We start from the raw sequence: 23,441 nt of genomic DNA on the forward strand, positions 1-23,441 counted from the left end.
TGCACGCAGCAGTCAAAGATCAAGGTGGTTTGGGCGGTCATGGAAAGGGCATAAACCATGTCAGCTGCTGAAGGCCAGAAGAGAAAGGGGCAGTTTTGGATCCAGCCTGGAGGAGAATGGTTTCCCAGTATTTCACGAACACGTCTTTTCTCCTTCCTCTGAATTTCATCCTTGGCTAATTTAGGCTATGTTAATGACATCTGTAATCCCCTTCTTATAGGAATTATTTATTTGAGCCCTTAAAATCAGTACAAATGCAATTGGTGAAAAACATACCATGTAAAATTTCTCTTTTTTGCTTTTAATGGCAAAGGCTGAAATAACTACCAGTTTGGTCTCAAATAGTTTTTTTGGAAGAATCTGTTTCAAAATTATTTCTAAATGGACATCATTTGACAGCACCTTTCTTTCACTCAGATCTAATAACCAATAACATCTCTGAAAAGAAGAAACAGTTGTGTAATTTAAAATAATCATAGAGAGTCTCTACTGAGAACACATGAGCTTTAACTTGCACAGACCCTGACAAAAGCATAGCTGTGCTACTGCAAGGGTCTGATCAGGACCCCCCGCAACACTGTCAAAGCTTCCACATACAACAGAGAGTCTGTGAAGCACCAAGGCAGGACAAATTTCTTCTTTTAAACAAATGTATTCTCTTTTTTTTTCTCTGTATTACTAGGGTGGTAGCAGGTAGCAACAAGATAAACTGTACTGCTCTTTCGACACAAGTATTTATTAGTACAGTAGCATCAAATGCAATTTTCATCTTCTCAGATCTACAGTTACAACAGTCGGAACAGAAAACAGGTAGACTAGATGATCTCTAGAAATGTGTACTATTACTGTTCTTGCTTAGTGCCACTTTAGCAAACACAGGTAACTAATTCAGATAACATCTGTGAAATCCTGGCCCCAAGAGTCAGTGGTAAAAATCACAATAGCCGCAATTAGTCTTCCTCAGAATAGAACAAAAACACCAATGAAGCCTTATTGTTTTATTTATTTCTGTAAAGTTCTCTTAAAACATATTACAATATAATATTAACAGAGGCAAGTGTCTAAACAGTATTTTAAAAATACAGTAATATTTCAAAGTAGGAAATTTCATAAAAAAGCACCACTTGAAACTAGTGTGGTTTTCACAGTGTACTGCAATCTGCAGAGACCACAGAACAGAGGAAGCATCCACAATATTAAAATAGACTTAACATATTCTGCCAGTTTTCACTTCATAGAAAGCATAAAAAATTTGTATAGGTAATAAAATGTATTCAGGTAAAATCTTTAAACTTGCAAAAAGTTTCACAATACAAAACAATGCAGGTTTTTGTAAGCCAAATCCTTTTTTTTCTTGAGCAGCACTATATGACCTAAATTATTTTCCTCCTGTAATGGTCAAGTTTTCTGTAACAACTTGTTACCCATTATCTGCATAACATAAGTGCAATAACCACCTGCCTTCCTGGATGTATTAACTTAAACTCTTTCTGTACAGCTAGATTCTGCCAGGCTCATACGTACTCTATTACTTTATGAATACCTCCATTGGAAACACTCTCTGGCAGAAAGGATTGGAGAGACTGTCTCCAGCTATTTTAACCATATTCCTGAACGTGGTATCAAAAGATGCAAAAGAAAAGTTTTTAAATGAATTCCAGACTTCACAGTATTATATTGTGCTACTAACAGAAAGAAACATATGAAAAAACAAATTTAAAAGTTCAAAAGTTGTAAATATAATTAATAAGATATACCTGTCAATAAAACATGCAATTTATTACAGCAAATGGGATAAGTGCCATAAAATTAGCATTCATTGTATATCATCTGATTCCTCTTGAACTTTATCTTATTTAGGATCATAGTGCACCACTTAATGTTGCATGGTATGAGGCAATATATATAATTTTCATAGATGCAAAGGCTATATACTATGCCGTTAATCAGGCTATCATAAATCCACACTGACTCCAACACACTCACTCCAAATTCATGTTACTATAACCAAGGTCAGTGAGTGGCCTGAACTATGGATCCAGGCTTTTTTTCTTCTGAAAGGGAGAGATGCAAAAAAGGCTCAAATGATCAGCCTTTTCTTGCTTGAAATAAGGCTAAGCTTACTCTAAGTTGCAATTAATACTACATATTTAATAGACTTTTATTTCATCATGTGAGTACCTTATCACAGATGAAATTAGCAAAACAGTATTAGATGCATTATCACCATCAGATGGATGCAAAATACTGCATTTCTGCCACTGTGCATCTGAAAATCTACTCGGAATTTAAGGGAAATTACGGGCACTCCCCCCAGAATCCTCTGAAAAGACTGAAGAATTCAAACTCTGAAACCTCTCTTAGCTGTAATAATGTTCACTTGTACCTCCCTGGTAGTTTCTGCATCCTTTAATAACGGTGCAGTTAAATGCACGTACCCCCAACGTGTGCATAATACAGGATTTGAGCATCAGTCTCTTCCATATTCAAGCAATTCCACTGGTATCACAATCTCATTCAAATAAAGCATACTGATACAAATCATGCCATTAGATTTGCTATACGCTATATATAGGCAAATGCTTATTATATTCAAGTAACATCTGGACTTTGCTAAAGATGTACCAGATTATGTCAATATTAGATTCTGATATCTGCTACACAGGTTTAAATCTAGAATGGCTCTTCAGTTCACGTTATACTGGGGAGTGGCAGCCTTTAACACAACAGCATAGCGCAAAACAGCAAAGGAAAATAAGGGGTTATGTCTGTGAGAAAGTGACTTTCTTAACTTCCTCTAAAACAAAACCATAAGCCTATCATTTCGAGCCTTGTCTAACGTTGTATTCCCCTGAATTCTTACCTTAGAAATACCCAGGTCTGCTCTCTGCAGAGCTCCTCTTGCATCGCATGCATCCTTCTACAGAAAGCAGACAGATATATCGGAAAACTTTAACTCCTGTGGCATTTCATCTTTGTTCAGTCTCAGTAAACTTCCAGAGTGAATTACCCAGAAAAACTGCTCTGCTCCCAGGTAATGCAGCCCTTCTGTATATAATGGATAACACATGCTCTCATTCCAGAAGTCTTTCTCTACCACTACAAAATATCCTCTGTAACGGTAACAGGATTTTGCAAATGTTGAACACCTTTAATATTCGCTTTAATTCATCCTTCCTTATGACCTTGCGAGAACGAATGAGACCCTGGCTACACACATGCACTGAGACCTCTGTCACAGACTTTGGGGACACCAGGATTGAACTTACTGTGGTTTGCATACTTATGCTGGCTTCAACACAATGCCCAGTGAGGTATCTTGTGGTGGACTGCTTAGACTTTGCAGCTGAAAGCAAGAAAAACTACTGTTCTCTGTTTGGATTAGGAGAGCAATTTGTCCAAAGCCTGCATCTTTGAGTATACACTTGAAGAAAAAAAAGAGAATGGAAAGATAACCGCAGGTGTTAAGGACACAGTTATAAAGCTGCAAGTAAAACCAGAACCACCAGAAAGAAGAACCCTTGAACCTGGGTTCATTCTTTTACATAAAATTACAGGAGGAGACTATACAGCAAAAACAGTGTGACAAACTCCAAAACAGGTGAAGAGCACAGGAAAATACATATATTTTAGACATACATACTCAGGCAGATGCCTACATTAAAGTTGTATCGCACATAATATTCTGTCTTTCAGTAAGGTTGATGTAAGGCAGCCTGCAAGTGCATTATTAATGTCCCTCTTCTATAATTACGTATGTGACATGCATACATCTATTCTTTAGTAGGGATGGTAAAAGAAGGCCGGAAAGAGTTGAGCTACGTGACAGAGCATGCCATTTACTCCTAACAAAAGAAACGAGAAAGGAGAGTGAGAGTGAAGCAGCATTTGTGGAGGAGAAAGGAGAAAATGACAGAAAACACTCTACATAGATTAGAAAAAGAAAGAATAGTTTAATGGAAGAGTTGGAAGAAGACAAAAATTAGTGTCACTGAATACTCCATTTCTTTGAATTAACTGAGAGATTTAACAAAAAAACCTCCTTTTTAAATTAAGTACCTGTTCAGCTAAATAAATATGCTTGTGAATGGTGTTCCTTTTTAGTCAGAAGAATATTTTGTCATTTATAAGAAAAGGAATAAAAATTTGTTTAATTTCCAGAAGTCTCATTTTCAAGTCATTCTTTTAATACTCATTTCTTTTCTCCTATATACTCTTACTTTTTAGAACAGACTTCCTTCTCATCCTGCAACTTTTCACTGGCGAAACTAAAAACGGAAAAAAGCCTTCCCAAATTACTTAAATGCAGATTATTTCCAAATTAAATTAGAACAGTCATTAGTTCCAATGTTCTTGTTGTAAAAACAACGTTCTATTTTCAACCCAGGTCCATTTCTATAATATTAAGCATGTATACTGAAGTGTTACCATATTATCACCTCTAGTTTGAGGCATGCTGTCTCCATTTATAGAAAGCACAACATTTTATAAGATGTAGACAAATTAACCTCAAAGTGCATTTACTCATGTTATTAGCCTGTTGCAATGAAGAAACTCAAAGCAGGTTGCCATTATTTGGCTGTGCTGCTTTCAGTTACAGTACTAAAAGGTATGTATTTACCCTCACCTGCAATTTTTTGTGGTCCAGAAATAACCAATTTTAAGAGATTGCTTTATTGAAAATAAGAGAGTTTGATCTGAATTCAAGGTTTCCCTGCCTGAAGATGTTAAGAGAAGTAAAATCTTGCAACACTGAAAGCTCTTTTTTTTAAATACTGATCATTCAATTAAGATTATATTTAAATATTCCTAAACTTCAGAGCATTTTAGTGGGACAATCTGCTCATGTCAACACAGTATAAGGTGTCAAATATGTATAGAATCAGAGTAGAATCCAAATGCAATTTAAACCCCAATTCTGTGCTAACTTCACTGTACAGAAATTAAGATGAAATCCATAAAATAGATATACTGGTTCCATGTTCATGAGTGATCTGATTGATCCTTCCACGCACACAGTCAAGAGAAACTGATATCAGTGTTCCGTTATGTACTTCAAAAGACGCACGGAGGGACACACTGGTCCATATGCTTCCCTCTGGCATCTGACCTCCAATCTGCTGAGCAATTGCTGTGGGTTGCATGTGATCCATGGTCAACTGATTGAGAGTCATTTTGAGCACACTGCATGAGTGGATTAGCTTTAAGTTAAATGCAAGGCTGGCAACTCCCTTTTCAGTAAAAATGAAATACTTCTGAGCAAGCTGTCCAGAAGAAACCAGCTGTATCTGTTTCTCATTGGATGAGACCTGGGTGAAATCCAGTAATTTGTTTCTCACAGCTCCAGTAGGCAGACCTGTAACAGAAACTGTGGCTGATATGGCACTAGAAACCGCTGAAGGGATCCAGATGAGGCTAAACATACTAATTCCAGAACTATCTCCAAAATACCGAACGTTACACTGTGCAGGAGAAAGTATCTCAAAGCTGATCAGATCTCCAGCACCAACTTTTGTGGCCCCAGAAGCAGATATTGATGTGTCTCTGTAATTTACCCCAGATTTAAATACATTCATTAATTCTCTGTTGGTACCATTCCTATTGATATAAGAAATTAAGGAGAAGCCCTCCCGGACACATGTATGACCCATGGAATACAATGCTTGGTGGAACACAAATTTAACAATGCCAGTTTCAGTGAACTTTATAGCTCTGTCATCATGAGATAAACTTAGCATGTAAGGGTCAGAAACAGAAATTATTTTAAAGGTAGGTCGATAGTTGGTTTGGTAATGCATTGCTGTTGACATCTGTGCACTGAGTGCCACAGCACCTGTGTCGTGGGACAACCAAAACAAACTGAGTGGGGTATTAAGATCATAAATATTTAAGTCTTTACTTTGATTGCAGAATTGATTGGGGCTCCTCAAATACACAGAAAGAGTTTGGCTGGGCTCCACTTCAGCAGCACTGCTTAAACTAGTGCTCTGGAAATACTTTCCTTCTGGCTGTTCAATGCGAACACCGCTCAGTTCATAGCCTTCCTCAGTGCCATTTAGCTTTAAGGAAAGTTGCAAAAAATTCCTGCAGTTGTGCTTTACTGCAAAATTTAGGTCAGTCCACAACAGACCATGTTGCCTGAATACCAGGCTGTTATCTTCAACGGATAGGATTTCACAGGGAAGCTTTCCCTTTATCTTCAAGTTCAAGCCAGAGTAGACCTGAGAGATGCCAGACTTTACAGAGGGTAGAATGATGTTTGCAGCCCAAGACTCGGAGAGCTTGTTTTCACTGGTTGCTAAACAAACCGTATCACTGACAGTGGAACAAGGCATGGCCACCATTCCATCTTCACATTTTAAACACGCTTGGCATTCCTGCATTTCCTTATTAAAGAAATACTCCTCTCCACACATTCCCAAAGCTGCATCTTTCTCAGCAATTCCCAGGCATCGGAAACCACCTGTTCACAGGAAACAGACAATTTTTATTGTCATACCTTTAAAATACTAAAAATAAGAACTCTACAGCTCCACATATCAAGTATCTTTGATAACACACCTAATCATAAGGGAGAAAACAGAAGGCAATTATGATGTTAGATCACTTTGTGCTATTAAAGGAACCTTGATAGCAAACAGAGGTAATATTAGGCATAACTCACCTTGTCCAAGCCAAGTCCAGTGGTTTAGAGTGGGAAAGGAGCTACATAGGGGCAGTTCTAACCAAAACCGGTAACGGATCAGATACAATGATATTGCTCCACAGACACTCTCTCCCTTCCCTGAGGTAAAAGGTATGGTGACTAACTAGTGCACTGAGCAGCAAAGATATTTTCAACAAATGGAGAGTTCCCCTATACAAGGAGAAATGTGCACTGTCTGCCCAGCCATGTTATGGGGTTGCATTGCTATAGCTGTGATTGCTAAAGCAGTGCTTTTCAACCCAAGGGATATGGACCCCAGGCATTCTGTGTACAGTTTTTGAAGAACCTGCAAGAGACAAGTAGGAAAAACAAAACTGTAAACAGCAGCTTAAAATCATTACGCAGAAGTCCACACATTTAAAAGGTGGAACACCACTGCCCTAAGACACAGGACAGCAGTGGCTGTGATAGTCTAAAGATAAAATAAAACACTGCTGCGAACAGTAAAGAGAATATCTAGAGGTGCCATTTGAAATTACTTTATTTGACATAAAGCAATTTTGTGCTGTTAAATGGTACACCATGACCTCTGGATCAAAGAATGCACACCCAAAGAGCAGGTTTTAAAAACAGCCAGTAATTTTCTGTGGCCATTTTCCAAGAGCACCGCCAGCTGCCAATGCCTCCAGCTGGAGCGACCAGTGCCCAAAACCTTTGTGCACAGAGCCTTCAGGATCTAAATCATCACACAAGACTTGAGGCACCCTAAAGAATAACCACTTGCAGTTTGTGCCTCAAAGCTGAATCACTAATGCGCTCGCTTCTGCTTTTTTACCACCATAATCAAAACTCAATAATCATCCTTCTTATAGCTCTTCTTAAATATCCTTTACTATCTAAATACTGTGTCATACATTTGCTTTACTCCTCGGCTGGAAAGTTGCTATATCTGGGCTGGGATTTGCTCTGAGACTGGGACTACAAGCATTTGACATGGACCGCAACAAGACACTTTTCTCCATTTGCTAACCCCAGGGTGGAGCTGGCTATGCAGACTGCTGGTGCAGGCAGAAAAGCACACTACACATACTGCGAACTGCAAGACAGAGCAGTACACACGCACCTGGCCCACAAGGGAGGTCAGAATACTGGCTAAAATTCAGTTCTGATACTACATTATTCAGCAGAGAACACCAGACACTGTGTTAATTTATACAGGCTTCATATATTCACCCTCATATCTCTTTGTCTATTTATGTTTCATTCACTTAAGCGATGATTCTCCACTCACACTGATATGTAGGACTATACAATTTATGATGTGAGAACATTCTTTCTGAGACCAGGTATCATTTTCTCAAAAGAGCTCACTGCAGAACAGTAAGATTTTTCTATTTGAAAAAAGTCAAGAGAAACTTAACACTTTGTTCCCCCAAAAGTGTCTGGCCTTTTTTTTTTTTTTTTTACAAGAAACAAAAGCCAAATAAGTAAGATCACATTTTTTCATCTAAGAACATTCTAGAGGGAATACAGAAAAAAATCCCAGACAAACTTTCCTGTTGAAATCAGTTTTAACCACAGTGTAATTGCTCACATGATACTTCTTAACCAGTCCTACTTCTCACATCAATGGCTCCCCCATCACTGACAAATACTGGATGAACTGCTATTGAGTACACAGATACAGCTGGTTCACATAGCAGAGAAGATCTGCAGTAGTGCCTAGAAATACTTTTTATGCTATTTGCTTCTTTAAAATATTTTAATGTATATTTAAGGATTTTTATAAATATCAAGTTTTACAAATACATGTGGTGACTACTTTCACCAATTCACTGTCTAGTCTTTAATTGGTTAGATCTGCAGCAGGTGTTCCCCCTGCATGTACTTCAAATAGGTGACTTCAAAGCAGCACGCAGGCTGCTTTATACTGTGGACACAGTGGCAAGAGCAGCATCCTACCCTTTGCCCGGAAGAGGTCAAGCAGCAAATGACAGCCAAACATCAGAAAGCCAGCACAGCAGCATGCTGTGACTGCATCCTACTCCTCTTTACTGCCCGACAACCTCTCCCACCTCTTCCTGTCTCCTCCCCTGGGCACTGCTGCACCTGGTTTAACAGCAAGCAGCCCAGCTGCACCCAAGCTGGTTTTGTGAAATCGAGTATCTCTGCAGCACATTCACCAGCCCTCACCGTTCATGGAGGCCAGGCAATTGCAAGGCAATTAGAGTAAGCCGTGCATATGTTTCTCTGCTGTTACTACTCATAACTGCCTGATGCAAAGGTTATTCTTCAAGCAGATTAAGTATGGGAATCCATCTCTTTTTAAACCTTCTACGTCAATTTTGGATCACCACAAATCAACACAGCTAATTACAAATCAGGGCTATCTGTCTAGGTTCTCGTTCCTCCTCCCCCTGCATCCCACAGTAAGTTCTACAGTAAGTCCTCTTCAGCTTGCATGGCATTCTGGGGAGAGTGCCTTTGGTTGACTCCACTTGCTGGCTTCACACCAAAGACAACAGTCTGACCACTCTCCCGTGATTGTTTAAGAAGGAAACAATGCACTGGACTCCATTTTTGCTGATTAGGTACCTTGAACTGTCACTGCCCCTTGATGACTAGCCTTTAATCAAATAACCTAACAACTCTCATCCCAGATAAAAGCAAGAAAAAGCAGCAGGGGAAGAAGGTATGATGTAAAGGAAAGTAGAAGGGTGAAGAAAGAGAGGCTCCTAGTTGCATGTTTCTCTATTGTTATTTGCTCTGCCTCCCTTCACACTGTACAGTGAACATGAGTTGCTACAGATGCAACAACCTTTGCGTGCAGCTCAAGAAACCACATACAACATCTGGAACTCATCTGTCAGATCACATCCCTATCTCCCCTACATTACCCAAAACAGACATTCAGTTTCAGCCTCCCTTTTGACAAGTTAATTGCACTTGTATAAGATAAGGAGCTATCGTGAACAGACAGGCTGAAAGTAGCAGTCCTCTCTAATAAAAAATAAAAAGAACGCTCTCTCTTCCATGACAGATGGGGACGACATTGACAGGACATTGATTCCTGATCCAGGTAATGGGAAATAGTTTGCTTTCACATCTTTACAAGCCAACATTAAAACTGGGAGTGGAGGAATCATGAGAAGAGTCCTTTCCTCTCAAATACATTGCTATTGCCTTTCTGTGGTCTAACACACCACCACTATCTGTCTGTTTCTAGGCAGTATGTTGCCCTCACTTACTTTCCTCCAGCAGCTGTATTGACCCACTCTTGGTCTGGGTTCCCCCCACCACAGAACCCTCTGGATAAATTCCTTACAGCTTCCCTCTTCCAAGCCACAGAATAGAGCAACACCAAATGACTACCACATTGGTGGCTCTCCTTTCCTAGGGCTGGGGCCTTGTGGGCTTCCTTCCACAAAACCACCAACTCAACCAAATCCAGTCTCTTACTAAAGAAGAGACAAAGCCTTACACCTTTCCAATGCTCTGTCTCAAATTTTGTGCCCTAAGCTGTCTTGCCTCTAACTGCCACCACTAAGGCTCCCTGAAAGTGTCTTGCCTCTTCTTTTGTAAGACTGATGGTACCTCCTCTACAACATTTACCACATAAGGCAACACTAAGTGCTCTCCTCCTCTTGTCATTTCCAGTTTCCTGTGGTGTTTGTAGTAATACCATCCAACCTACCACAGTCCCTGCCCAGAGGAGGTAAGGACAATATAAGTGAGCCCATGTCCTCTTTTAACCCTTTCCCAGGACCAATTCCCTCCCACTTTTTTCTCCACCAGTGGCAGGGCAGGAATAGTACAAAATCATTCATAATCAGCTGAAAACAGCCCTTGCCCCTCAGAGAGGCCACCCTCTTTTTACAAGTAAGAAGTCCAGAGGAGGAAAAACAGAAAACCTAATGAAGCCCTCCCTCAGCTATTTGACTGGGAGCCCTCAGGTAGAGGTCACAACTGGTGGAATGCTCTATTTGATCACACAGTTCCTTTCAAGTTTTTTTGGCTGACCAAAAATTAGACAAGTAGAAAGAAACCTAGTACCTGGATATAATTTGCTCAGTATGTCTATTAATTTTGCTCTTTTGCGTCTGACTGCCATGAGAAGTAATGAAGGTGAAGCCTGCAGTGCAGAACTCCAGTCAAATCTGTTCTTCAATGTCTGAAAAATTCCCCCAAGCTCCCACAAATAATGGAAACTGTTGATCGTTCCTCAGTATTTGACAATATTGTTGCTAAAGGAGAATAAGATTGATGGAGGGAGGCCTTATAAGAACCTTCATTAGATCAAATCAAATATCTACCCCAGTGCAGCAGAAGGAAAATGACAACTATTTTTCTCCATTAGGAATAATATATTTGATTTTGACCCCATTTGTACCAGCATAAACAAGAAGAAAGTCAGGTCATAAGAGAAAATTAAAACCAAAGCATATAAAACCCCCATGAAAATAAGGTAAAAGGGACCATCCAATGCTCCTAGTGGATATTATGTCCTAAATAGCCCATTGTCCACAAGAACTGCTATCAACTTAGAGCTGAGTGTTTTTCATCCCCTTTGATTCCAGCAAGCTGAGCATGCCATTACTCACAAACATACAAGCCTGAGTCCTTATCTATCTCTTTGGCCTGTTCCTGAAGATCTAATTATCTTCATTCTTTAATTATCAGAGAATATAACTTACCCGGAGTATTCAGGCATTTTATCCTCTCACCACAAATGCCTGGAGATTCAGTGCATTCATCTCTGTCCTGTAAATCACAAGAATCATATTGAAACACTTTAACGCAACAACTTAAATTTGAAACAGGCACTTCTTCAGGCTCTGTGACACCCATCTGCCAGTAAAAGGCATATGTAGGGATGGAGAGGGGGCTGATCCAATAAGCGCGTTGGAGCAAGACAACTTGTTTTGGATTTGTCACCTGTTTTAACAAGGTATCCAAAAAGACTGTGTGGTGTCCACAGAAAGCTAGTAATGTGCAGATGACAAGCTAAATGGTTTGGTTGTACAACTAACACTTGTTACGATGCATAATCTGTAAGACAGTACCACGTCCCCAAGAGCGATGCATCACTCAATTGGTCTTAAGGACGTTGTAACAATCGAGACAGTGTTAGGAAAGGCTCTTAAAGACATTTAGTCTGGGAGGAAGGTGCTAATTGAAAAACACACAAGAAAGGTAAATGATAAAGTAGTATTTCCTGTCAACAAGCCCTCCTTTCACCCTACAGCAGGCAGAGGGGAAATAACAACAGCCTACATTTGCATTTAAATGCTAGCGTTAAAGAAAACTGAGACTAGTAGAGAGGAAACCAGACAGACTCTTTCAGGTTCTCTTCTCAGTATCTTAGGCTTAGGTCACCAGCCGTTTGGGCTCGTGTTAAGCTAAGAATTGGGGGCAACACTTGGCAAACAAGACACTGCTTTAAATATCAAGTTCCCCATATATCTGAGGAGTTCTAAACGAGAGAAAGTGACCAAAGAACTGCCTTATTTTGCTTACACACTGTTTTTGTGTTGTATAATAAAATGTATTTAATAATAAAATGTATTTAATAATAAAAGCATCCATGTTCTACATTTTTATATGTTTGTATGTTATGTTTAAGCTGAAACTAGTTTTTACATTTGTTTTAACTGACAACTTTTGTTTCCAAACTTACAAATAAATATCTGACCTCTAGTTTTGCTTAGTAAAGCTTTCCTCTGTTTTTAAGAGATGTCTAAAAGTTCCTGTAGAGTGGACTGGGATTAAATAAACAAATTTAGCATGCATAAGTATACATGTTTTAGGATGTCTTTTCCTACCATGATGAAAAGAAGCAAAATCTTGCCAGCTGTCAGGTTTGGGAAAGCATCACACCCAACAAGCACAAGCTAGTGCCCCATTTAGAGCAGTAAATGGTAAAGAGAAAACCCACAAAAAACTTCAGGCAGACTTTGAAGTGCCATAGACCCATTCAGTAAAACACATGCTTCAAACTGGATCTCTCCAGCTCTCAAAATAGTTATTTCCAGAATGTTATCCCAGTATGTCCAACACAACACTTCATAAGCAATAAATGAAAGATACAGAATTGTATTTCACCTGGCAAATCCGATCAGAGTTTGCAGAACACTCGGCCATTTGGAAAAAACCAGCAGGACACAATGTGCATTTTTCACATTGTGAAGGTGTCTTTTGGAAATTGCAAAATTCATCACTTTCACAAAGGCCACAGTCCAGCAAAGACTCCCCAACATTAATGACTTTTGCATCCACTTCTACTTTATGCACAGAGTATGACTTCTGGAGATGATTTCTGACCTGGTTCTGAAGTCCTTGAAGATGACTTTCAAAATAATTTTGAATATCTTCTTGCAAACTCTGAAATGACATTTGTTTCACTGTATCAAAAAGCATGCCATACTGGACTTTGATCAGATCCATTTGCTCATACATTTTTCTTTGCTGTTCAAGAATCTCCCGTTGCTGGCTAACCAATATGTGCTGCTGTTCAGCAAGTTTTTGCTGCAAGTCGACAATGATTTGCTGTTGGCTTTTTAGCATTTCAGTAAATTTCTCATGCCCTTTTGCAAGGTGCAGCTGTAGTATTAGGGCATCTTCAGATGGAACTTCATTTTCTCCTGAAATACAAATGATCGATTATTGTCCAAGAAAAGTAATTTTCCAGCTTGCTATATTATCGCTTCAAAGGCATTCAAATTTTAATAAGTTAATGAAAAGTCTCACTAAATTCAAGTCATGATTATAAGGCCAGTTCCTTTACTACTTTTGTAGCCCCTTCATGGGACCATAAGGTCTTCCATTTCATAAGCAACAACATTTATAGTTGCAGACATTAAAAAAGTCATAATCAAGCCCTCTGCTTCAGGGCATAAATTAATCATCACTGGGGTTCAATAACAGATTAATCATTCCTATGTACATGTTCAAATACAGTAAAGAGTAAATGGTCAATTTTCACTGTAGAGGCAATAAAATGAGGTGATAAAACTTGCTGAGAATACTAAGTATTAAGGGCAGTAAAAGTAAGGGTCAATTGCAAAGAGCTGCAAAAGGAGTCTATGATACTGAGTAGCACCAATAAAATGGCAAAAAGAAACTCAAAGGAGATAAAGGTGAAATGAGGCACCCACTGAAAAAAAAAAATCTAAGCTTTTTATATCAACTGTTGTACTTGTAGATTATTATTACCACTTGGAAACAATCTTGAGGTAATATATCTAGATATAGAAGTTGGGCTACAGAGCCATGTAATCATCAGTTCAGTGCCCAACAGAGGTCAAAAAGGCAAATAAAATGCTAGGACTAATTAGAAGGAATACGTAACAGAAGACAATGTATCATTATGACATTATACTAATCAATAGAGCATCTTTAATACATCATGCAGTCCTGGTGCCCCATCTCAAAAAAGGGCACTGAAGAACTCAGAAAGTTCACAAAAGGGCAGCAGGGAAAATCTAACGTATGATACTCCGCAATATGAGAAAGTAGGTAGGACTTTTCAGGCTCGGGGAAAGAAAAAAAAAAAAAAAAAAAATCTGTGTTATATTACAGGTGTCCTAAAGCAAGTGGATATGGAAAGACTCTTCACTCTTTCTTCCAGTACAAGAATTAGGGGACATTAAATGAAGGCAGCAGTTTCAATACATGTTAAAAGTTCAATCGGGTCCAGAAAGTTGCTGGCCCAATATATAAAATAAAATCAATTTGGGGCTAAAAGATACACAGACATCAATCAGGTTCAGGAAATCTGAGCAACAAACTGTCAGAGTTGGGAAAATGATCTAGGCAAATATCATGCCATGCTTTCTACAGTATCCGCTGCTGGACACTGCCTGAGAGAGAATCCTGAATCCAATACGGTCACTCATCTGTTCTTATGCAGCACTGAATTTTCTTCAAGTGGAGAACATCAAGGATGACACAATGAAAAAGACCATAGCCAGTTCCTGTTTACAGTTCTGAAAATATTTTGCTGTTCAGTTACTTTTATTCATGGCATAAGGCACATATTAATTTTTATTTTTCAGTATTCACTTAAATATTAAGGAAGTTTGCAGGGTACTGGATTTGAGAAAGTAAAGACCTGGATCCAGGAAAGGCCACACACCCCCATCCAAGTTGGAAATTCCAGATTTTGAAATATCTGGTAAATTATACCACCAGATCTCCTTCCAGCTAACATGAACAAGTAGTTCTGTGAAGAGCAGAATCAGTGTCATCTGATTCTCTGTGGATTTGTGTCTTCCATTTGACTGGCTAAATAAGTAGCACAACCTTTGCTACCATTCTTCTTTAGAATACAGAGCAACAACCAAGCTGCTTTTGTCCTACCAGCTGAAAGGATTAACAGCTAGAGGCAAACTTTGAAATGCTCATATTCCACTCTCTCCTCTCTTTAATCACCTCTTACAAAGTTTATACAGCCTTGCCTACTTTTAATACCTCTGCCCGTTGTTAAATTTGCCTAAAAACAGCCCATAGGTTTGACAGATACTGCGCAGCAAGACAGTTACAAGCACACTGTGATTGCCTATCAAGATTTTTCATCAACCTACATGGGCTCCATTTGTGCTTGAGGTTGGAAAGACATTAACAAATTCCTTTTGACAAAACACTTGCTCTCAGAAGTCTGGCTTACAACCAAGAATACAGGCAGAAGAGCACAGGTCTTTGCCAAGTATTTTGGCTGTACAAGTGACAACACAGTGCAAAAGGACTATGCCATGTATCAGCAAGAGTTATGTCTTCAAAGCAGATGGAAAGCCTGTGAGGAAAATGGCAGCCCTTACCTGGCCACATACAGCATATGCACCTAGAAAAATAGCTGATGAAAGCTGGCATATTGAGGCTTTGGCTACCGTGTGGACTACTGTTACTTAATTGTTTCTTCGTAGATCTCCCTGTAAGTTTTCTGAGAGTGACTTCATCCTCTTGTCCTACATTAATATGATTTCTTACATGCTAGGATCACATATGAGAACAGGGCTCCATGCTAGTACTGCAATACAGTTATCAATAAAAATAATAAAAACGTAGTAAATAATGAGCACAATATTCTTCTAATGCCAGAAAACCTAAAATCTAAATGCATTCCCCCAGGAAACTGCCACACAGTACTAACAGCCATTGCATTTACTGTCAAATGAGCTGTGTACATGTCTGCCTTTATCAATAACTTCAGAAAGAGATTATACTTTAAGCTTGAAATGTTAACAAATCCAGGTTTGTAAGGAACAAATAGTAATGAAAGTAACAGCATTAAACTCACCCTTTCTCGGCCTTTTGACTCTCTTTCTCAATGAAAAAGGAAAAAAAGAAATAACCTTCACAGAGGTGAGGAAAAGTCCAACTGTACCACCTAAAAGTCAGCCCAGGAAACTGCCTCTGGGGAACTACAAGAGGGAGTGAATCCTATAGTCAAGGATATATTACCAAACCACTTTTTGCCAAAACCACTTTTCTTCCAGTTCTCAGTGGCTGAGATTCAGGGATCAATAACAATAACATTTTGAAGGATTCCAGCCATCACAAATTTATAGACGGGAAGAATACAGACTCTTCTAAGACAGGGTTATTGGGCTCTTCCTGTCCTGGGAATCTGGGGTTTTCTCATATACACAAGCAAAACTATCAGAGCAAAGAAAGGTTAACTAAAGCCCTGATTCGATGAGAGGCATAAAGTAGAGTTTATTTTTAAGCACATTCTTAAGGAGCATTGTCTTCAACCAGTAACTGTCTGACTTTCTGGCAGTAACAATGGCTATAATTTTAAGTACTGACTGCAGTGAAGCTTACTCACGTGATGGACCAGCTTTCTATTATCTCTGCCCTAAATGGCCTTACAGAACTTTGTAACAACAGCTACATTCCAGTCAGTCAATTTAGCTTTGCTCCTTTTGGCTGTCCAAAGCTCAGCTGGTGAGAATATGAGGCCTAAAAAATCCTTTGTGACTTTTTTTCTCTTATTTTTATCCATTTTGCAGTACTACGACTGAACTTACTCTTACCAGTACAAGAGGTCCTTCACTGCACAGTACAGTCAGTGCTACTGGCAGTTCACAATGCAGAGCAACCGACAGCTTAATAAGCTCTTGAATGAAAGAGAAGACTCTACTGAAAATAAACTACATTCAATTAAGCAGAAGGGATATCTTGTTTGCCAAAAGAATTCTGAAGGAGAAGTCTCACATAGCTCAGATGCAGAGTGCCCTAAATGTGGCCTTGTTTCTCTCTATTACCTATATAAAGGTAAGGCACTGTGAACATGTCAGACGGGGATGTCTCTATCGCAGACATCTAAAATTATGAGAATTCCACTGCAAGTGATGTTTACACATTAGTAGATGCCAACTACCCCACTTAAGTACCTTTCCACATTGCCCAGACAAGTATCAAACAGGTACACCCACTAGCAACACTCAGATGTTCCCATAACCACAGATGCAATATTACTTTCCTTGCACATGCACACCACACGCAGCCATGGCAAGGTCTGTTTTTCAGACATCTGCTCCATGCTTCCAGGATCAATCCATGGTGCAAACATAATATCACATACAAACCTCTGCTACATTTCCCTAGTATGCCTGGAAAGGACGGACATGTCATCCTGAGGGCACGCTGCATGGACAAGGTAGCCCTCAGGCACAATCTGCCACTGCGCACGGGGCAGAGGCTAAAAGCAGGCAGTCATCCTACTGCGAGGAAGGGAAGGTGAGATCTTGATCGGGAATGGAGAACACAGGGCCATCTAATGGTGCCAGTCACTCCTGGTAACCACAGCAGATGAGAGCAATGGGCTGCAGGCACTGCTCAGTGCACAGATAGCAACAGCATGAGAACCTATAACCTTGTTCACAAGGTTTGGCAGGTATGAGATACAGCGCAGCACATTATTTTGCCCAAGTGCAGGTATTTGCAGCTGCAGAGAAGTCTGCCCAAAAGAAAAAACAGAAAGATGGGTCTGATAAGAAAAAATGAAGGATTTAATGGCAATTAATGAGTGAGGAGAGAAACACAGAGGAATACAAAATGATAAAACAAAAACAGGTCCTCTGCATTCCTCCTTTTGGGATGCTAGTCTTCCATCTGAAGTAAGGTGTACTTATGGTGCTGCTGAGATATAGCAGTGACAATCTTGCAGGGGAATGGGCTCATCTGATTTGAAAAGGGAGTACAAGTCTGCACTCCAGCATCTTCACCTGGCCAACAGAAGTGGTGGTTCAGCTGCAGTTGGCAGGAGCTTTCCAGATAGTAGCTGTGGTGCTGGTGATAGTGGCTGAAAAGATGACGAAGATGTTTGTGTGATCCCCACAGAAGCGCTGTGCAGGTTCTGGCTGCTTCATGCAGATGAGCCTGCAAACACAGACACAGTGCTGGGAATCAGCCAGAGCCCCTGATACTGGCCTGTATCTTGGAGGGCTGATATCAGGCACGGCCTTCAGCAAGCATTCAAGTAGACTGCACCTCACATGAATGGGGCTACACAACAGGTTGAACAAAAGATTATTCTGCTCACCAAAACACAGCCTTCTCCACCAGGTAAACTGGAGGGGCGGTCTCTCTTAGTGACTGAAGAATCATTACAAATCTACTCATGAGTACTGTCACAGAGCTGGCAGTCATAGGCTGGGGTGGGCCACCAGGTCTCCACCCGTGGATGGTGAATTAATACAGGCAGAAAAATGGCCTTAGGGTCACCTAGGCAGTATATTCCAGCTCCTCTGCTGTCCGAGGAGAGGGCAATGGCAAAGAAACACCCCATGCAGCTGGCCTTAGAGTGACGTGCTGAAATGGTAACCAGACAAAATGTTCCCCTAAAAACAAGGGAAAGACAGGAACAGTCACTGACTTGTTTCTTCTTGAATAGATGGTTTCCTCTGTCTTCAGCTACAACATCTTAGATGTGAAACTGAAGGGCCAGACAGCCTTCTGTTTCTTTCTTCCACCAGGAACTAACCATACCTTTATCTCTGATCTAAAAACACTAGAAATCCCCAAGACAAATCGTCTGCACATGGCTGCCAAACAAACCTCCTCTTTTGGGGTGATTAATTGAGGAAGAATTAGGAGGACAGGTGAGGATGTAGAGGTGGCAGATAATCTGTCATAAACTTGTATTCTTTCCGACTGTGTGACAAGTTCCTGGAGGCTAAAATTAATGTATGATTGCCCGGGATGGAGGCATACACCTGTGCTGTCTGTAAAATGTATAGACATCACCCTGCAGTCATGCAAATGATGTACTGTGCACAGGAAAAAAAATACTGCCATATTTTCGTCGCCTCCTGCTCACTTAAGTCACATGCTGAGCACATGGAGCAGCTTCATCTCACAAGACACTGCAAAGAGGACTGGGAACACACAGCAGCCATTCTGAGTACTAGAGGCAACTCTGTGCGCTCTGACTAACCCCAGAGACTCCTAGAGCTCAGCTAAGCCTGACTGCAGCATATTCACCGCTGCACTCAAGAGGTCCCTAGATTTCCTTCAGGGGGGCTCTTGCTGGTCGCCACACAGTACTGACCACCACGGGCAGTTCTCCCTGAATCTGGTTCTTCTCCATGAAGTTGCATCTGTACTGCACATCTGTAAGAGAGACTCCTGCCACACCTGCATAATGAGATTTATCCACAAAATTTCATGGCAGGAAAGCCACCATCTCCATCATACAGAGTGGGCACAGCTCTTGAGTGAGCTCTCAGTCTCCCCTAGCAGGGCTCTTCAGAAGCCTAGAACTGCAGTACGCTCATCATGATCCTTACATGCATTTGCCCTGTCGTGTTCACTGCATGCTGTTTGAGTAGCAGCTCTCCCCAGTCAACTGTAAATGCATTTCCCCTAATTAGATGTCTGATTATCACATTCTGTTGTTCTGTTTGTTCTAGTAGACAAACCATGCTGGAATTGCTATGCAGAACCATGCTCATTTCCAAGACCCACCACTCCAGCTGCAAATGGGGATTGAACAAGGTATTCTCTGCACTAATGCAGGAAACCCGCTGACCTGTGTTCAAAAGAAGGTCTCAGGCAAATGCAGAGAATGTTACAGGTTGCAGACAGAGCAGAATACTGGATGCTTGCCTGTACACTGACTTGAAGGAAACCAAAGACTGTCAACATGGCTTATTTTTTTGTTCCTGATGCCAAAACCATGGAATTTCTGCTAGGTGTTGATAAATCCAGTACACTGTTCTTCCAATCCTAGGAGAGAAAGCTGCCTTGTGAAGAAGGCCTGGGTCCAGTCTTTGGAATGGGCAAAACGTACACATGTCCTTTGCCCAGTCTGGACAGAAGTATGGCTACAGCAGGTCTCATCCACACCAACTGCAGCCATGATTGCTGCAGTGGGCCTGGCTGTGAGCTGGTGCCAACCAGTGTCACTCGCTGTCCGCAAGGCAAAAACAGTGAAAGGGGAGAACTTCTGAGGGTGCAGTCGTCCTCATCTGAGAACTCTCTCTCACACATAGAAGCTCATGTGTTATCACAGGTTTGCTCATTGTGTGCTTCCATGCTGACAGTGCCTTCCATAAGACTACGTGGTTTAGTGGGCAGTGCTGTGCACTGCTTTCCCTCCACCATATAGGATGCTTCTCTCTGCCACAGGAAGGAGATGAACACACAAATCCATGACTGCCACTGGCCATAAGGTATAATCCATTCTTGATGCATTCAAGGATTTAGTTAAGGGAAACTTCTAACCACACTTCTGTTCCTCCAAGACTTCACCCGGCACCAGACCTGCAAAGAGCGTAAAACTGAAAGAGTACAGTGAACTCTGCATTGAGTCTCCAAAATCCCCAGTATCTTCACTTTCCGACCCTTTTGCTTTAACTTCCCACATCAGAGGGGACACAGGACCTAACCCTAAGGCCCAGGAGATGAGGGGTGCGTGTAACTCACCATGTTAGCTGGACGTGCTGATGGTACTGGAGACTGGGCAGAACAGACTGATCCGGGTCCTCTAAAGACGGCCAAAGAATAAGAGGATGTTTGGAGAAAGAGGTCATGCTGAGCTGGATGCTCTTTGTAAGACCTTCGCAGAGATACAGCATGTCTGCTTTCAGCACCATCCAAGAAGTATTCGTCTCTTCTGTCCATGCCGAATGCCCTTATTATTTGCCAGGGCTTGTATTACACAGAGATGGATTTTGATAAGGACAAAGAAAATGCAAATCTCCTCAGTCCATTTGCAAAAGGGAGGCGTGGCAGTTAGGATGCTAGTACAAAGAGTACACACAGAAGCAGAGAAAATAGAGGGTAATCACACTGATTTCTCTGTTTTCCATCCACCTTTGGCCACAGAGCATACAGAGGTTCTGTAAGACATCTGGGAGCAATATCAGGCAAGATGAAGGCAGACAGTGTCACTGCACTAGGCACAGGGGGAGTTAAATCTCAGCCCTGGGACTGAGATCACCACTAAGTGCTGGAGTCTGCTTTGGAGGAGATGTCACTTCACTAAGTAAACGCTGGTAATGAGGCCTGGCACGTGCTCTGGTGTCTGAAGCAGCCACAGCCCTTGGATTAGCCACGTGGATGTGACGATGTCTAAACGACTTTCTCCATGCTTTCCATTAGCTTTTAACGTCAATGGGGAACAAAATAAATCACCTTTCCTCATACATTTTATATCTTTCAGATAAGGCATTAAACCAGAACCTGAACTGCTTTGTGGTCATTAAAGATCTGCTGGTGCTTTTCATGTGGGTAAATCCACATATCCCAGGCAACTACATAACACCTTCTGCTGACCTGTGCATATAACCATGGACATACCTGGCTTCCTACAGGAATACTGAATTGACCAGAACTGCACTCTCGTCAACTGACAGACAAGTGCTCTGAACAATGTGCAGTAAGAGAGGCTCTGCGATTTTATTTTTTCTTGCTGGCTATTACAGTGAGACAATTTGTGAGCAGCAGCAGCAAGTTTCTTACCAATGGCACCAGTCCGTTCATCGTGGGTGTGGAACGTACACACACCCCACTGAAGTCTTGTACGATGTTGGTAGAAGCTAAAAACCCCAGAAATACCAGACTGTGAAGAGAGAGACAGTCAGAGGTCTTACACTTGTATAAAAATAGCACTAGGAAAGGTTTTGCCATGTTTCATCTGCTGTGGGTCTCCTATGTGCACGTGTGTGCAGAGGGGAGACGAAGGGGAGAAGAGAGCGGAGCCGGGGCAGCAGTTCCCCCATGCGTCACGAAGACCAGTGCCAGATTTGACTCCTAGTTCTCCCACAATGCGGAGGCCTGGCGTACCTGCGCGGGCGCCCTTGCGGCCGGGCTCCCAGAGGTGCTCAAGCCCCTCGGCTCAGCGGACTCCCGCCAGGCGTGAGACGACCCAGCACCCCTGCGACTGCGGCTCTGGGCGAGCCACGCCGAGCCGCCGCGGCCTGCAGGAACCCCGGTAGAGCCCCGGCCGCGGCCCTCGGCGCTGGCCGTCCCGGGGGGTGGCCCCTCCCGCCCTCCCGGCCCCCTCAGGGCGCCCCGCACCTGGCTTGACGTCGCAGGTGAGCTGCACCCCCAGGGCGCCGCCGCCCAGCTCGGGGGCGGCGTAGGCGAAGTCGTCCCCCGCGAACTGGGCAGCTCTCTCGGCGGCGCGCAGCAGGGCGGGCTCGGGGCAGCCCTCGGCGGAGCCGGCGCAGCCCGGGCCGCGGGGCCGCGGGCGCAGGCGGGGCGGCAGCCGGCACTCCAGGCCCTGGCACTCGCGGCGGGTGGCGTTGGCGGCGCAGTCTCCGCCGGGGCAGGCCTCCGGCGCGCTCCCCCTGGCGGCGGGGTGCGGGGCGCTGCCGGCCGGCGGGCGGGGCGGCGGGGCGGTGTGAGGGGCGGCGGGCGGCGCCTTGCCCTGCGGCGGGCGCAGCGGCGTGGCGGTGTGGAGGAAGGAGCGCGCCGGGCGGCCGGCCCTGCCGCCGCAGCGGGCCCCGCGGCAGGGCGGCGGGGGCGCCTCGCCGCCGCCGCAGGGGGGGCCGCGGCAGGGCACGGCGGTGCCGCCCCCCGCGCCCAGTAGCGAGAGGCAGACGCCGAGCCAGCAGCGCGCCCACCACAGCCGTCTCCCCGGCATCTCCGGCCGCGCCTGCAAGAGAAGAGAGGCCGCGGCGGGTCAGGAGAGCTGCCTCTCTCTGCGGGGCGGCCCGAGCCCGCCGCTCCCTCCGCCCTAGCCCGGGGCGCGCAGAGCCGCGGACCCCCCCATCCCTCTCCCCCTCGCTTTTGCAGGTCCTGCCAGAGCATCCCAAATCCGGGAAGAACTTTTCACACCACCCACCCGCCCGCCGCCCCGTCCCGTCCCGTCCCTCCCCGGCGTCTCCCGGCGTAACCTGCGGGAAGGTGAGGGGCAGCGCCCGGAGCAAGTGCGGCCTCGGGGCTGGGCTCCTCGGAGCGGCTGCCCGCAGCGGGGACTGACCTCCTCCGAAAGCTGGAGGGGAATGGAAATGTGCAACATTCCTGAGGCTTCGTTAGCATCAGATTTCCCAAGCGCCTCCCTTTAACTCCTTCGCTCCTCCAGCCCCTCCCGGCTGCCCGGGGCGGAGGAGGGGGCTGCCCCCCGGCTCCCGCCGCCCGCCGGGCTCCGGCTCTCCCGCGGCGTTTCTTCGCCGTAAATGTTATCCCAAGGCGCCCGGCGGGGATATGTACACGTCTTAAAAGGTGGGCTTTCATTCCGAGTGATTTTACTTCTCCTGAAAAATAATAATAATGACCCCGAAACAACAGGAATAAAGTACACGCGCGACGCAGTTTCCAGTAAAGAATATTTCACGCAGCTGGA

The 23,441-nt window shown here is 43.1% G+C and overlaps 1 protein-coding gene across 3 annotated transcripts; it reads right to left on the minus strand.

The window, feature by feature from the left end:
- Positions 1–1,020: 1,020 nt before the first annotated feature.
- On the minus strand, positions 1,021–23,107 carry LOC140648463 (uncharacterized). Of its 3 annotated transcripts, none has more exons than XM_072854475.1 (5): positions 22,993–23,107; positions 22,172–22,751; positions 12,968–13,287; positions 11,341–11,407; positions 1,021–6,463 (listed from the first exon to the last, which is right to left on the minus strand). In XM_072854475.1, exons 2-5 carry the CDS (start codon positions 22,737–22,739, stop codon positions 4,944–4,946), a joined length of 2,475 nt encoding a protein of 824 aa, XP_072710576.1. In that variant the 5' UTR covers positions 22,740–22,751; positions 22,993–23,107; the 3' UTR covers positions 1,021–4,943. The 3 variants fall into 3 exon arrangements, with proteins under 3 accessions (XP_072710576.1, XP_072710575.1, XP_072710577.1); XM_072854474.1 differs by having other exon boundaries at positions 12,749–13,287; XM_072854476.1 differs by lacking the exon at positions 1,021–6,463 and adding an exon at positions 6,727–6,992 and having other exon boundaries at positions 12,749–13,287.
- Between the last annotated feature and the right edge of the window lie 334 nt (positions 23,108–23,441).

The sequence above is a fragment of the Ciconia boyciana genome, chromosome 2 (genome assembly GCF_034638445.1).
Source record: "Ciconia boyciana chromosome 2, ASM3463844v1, whole genome shotgun sequence".
Classification (NCBI taxonomy): domain Eukaryota; kingdom Metazoa; phylum Chordata; class Aves; order Ciconiiformes; family Ciconiidae; genus Ciconia; species Ciconia boyciana.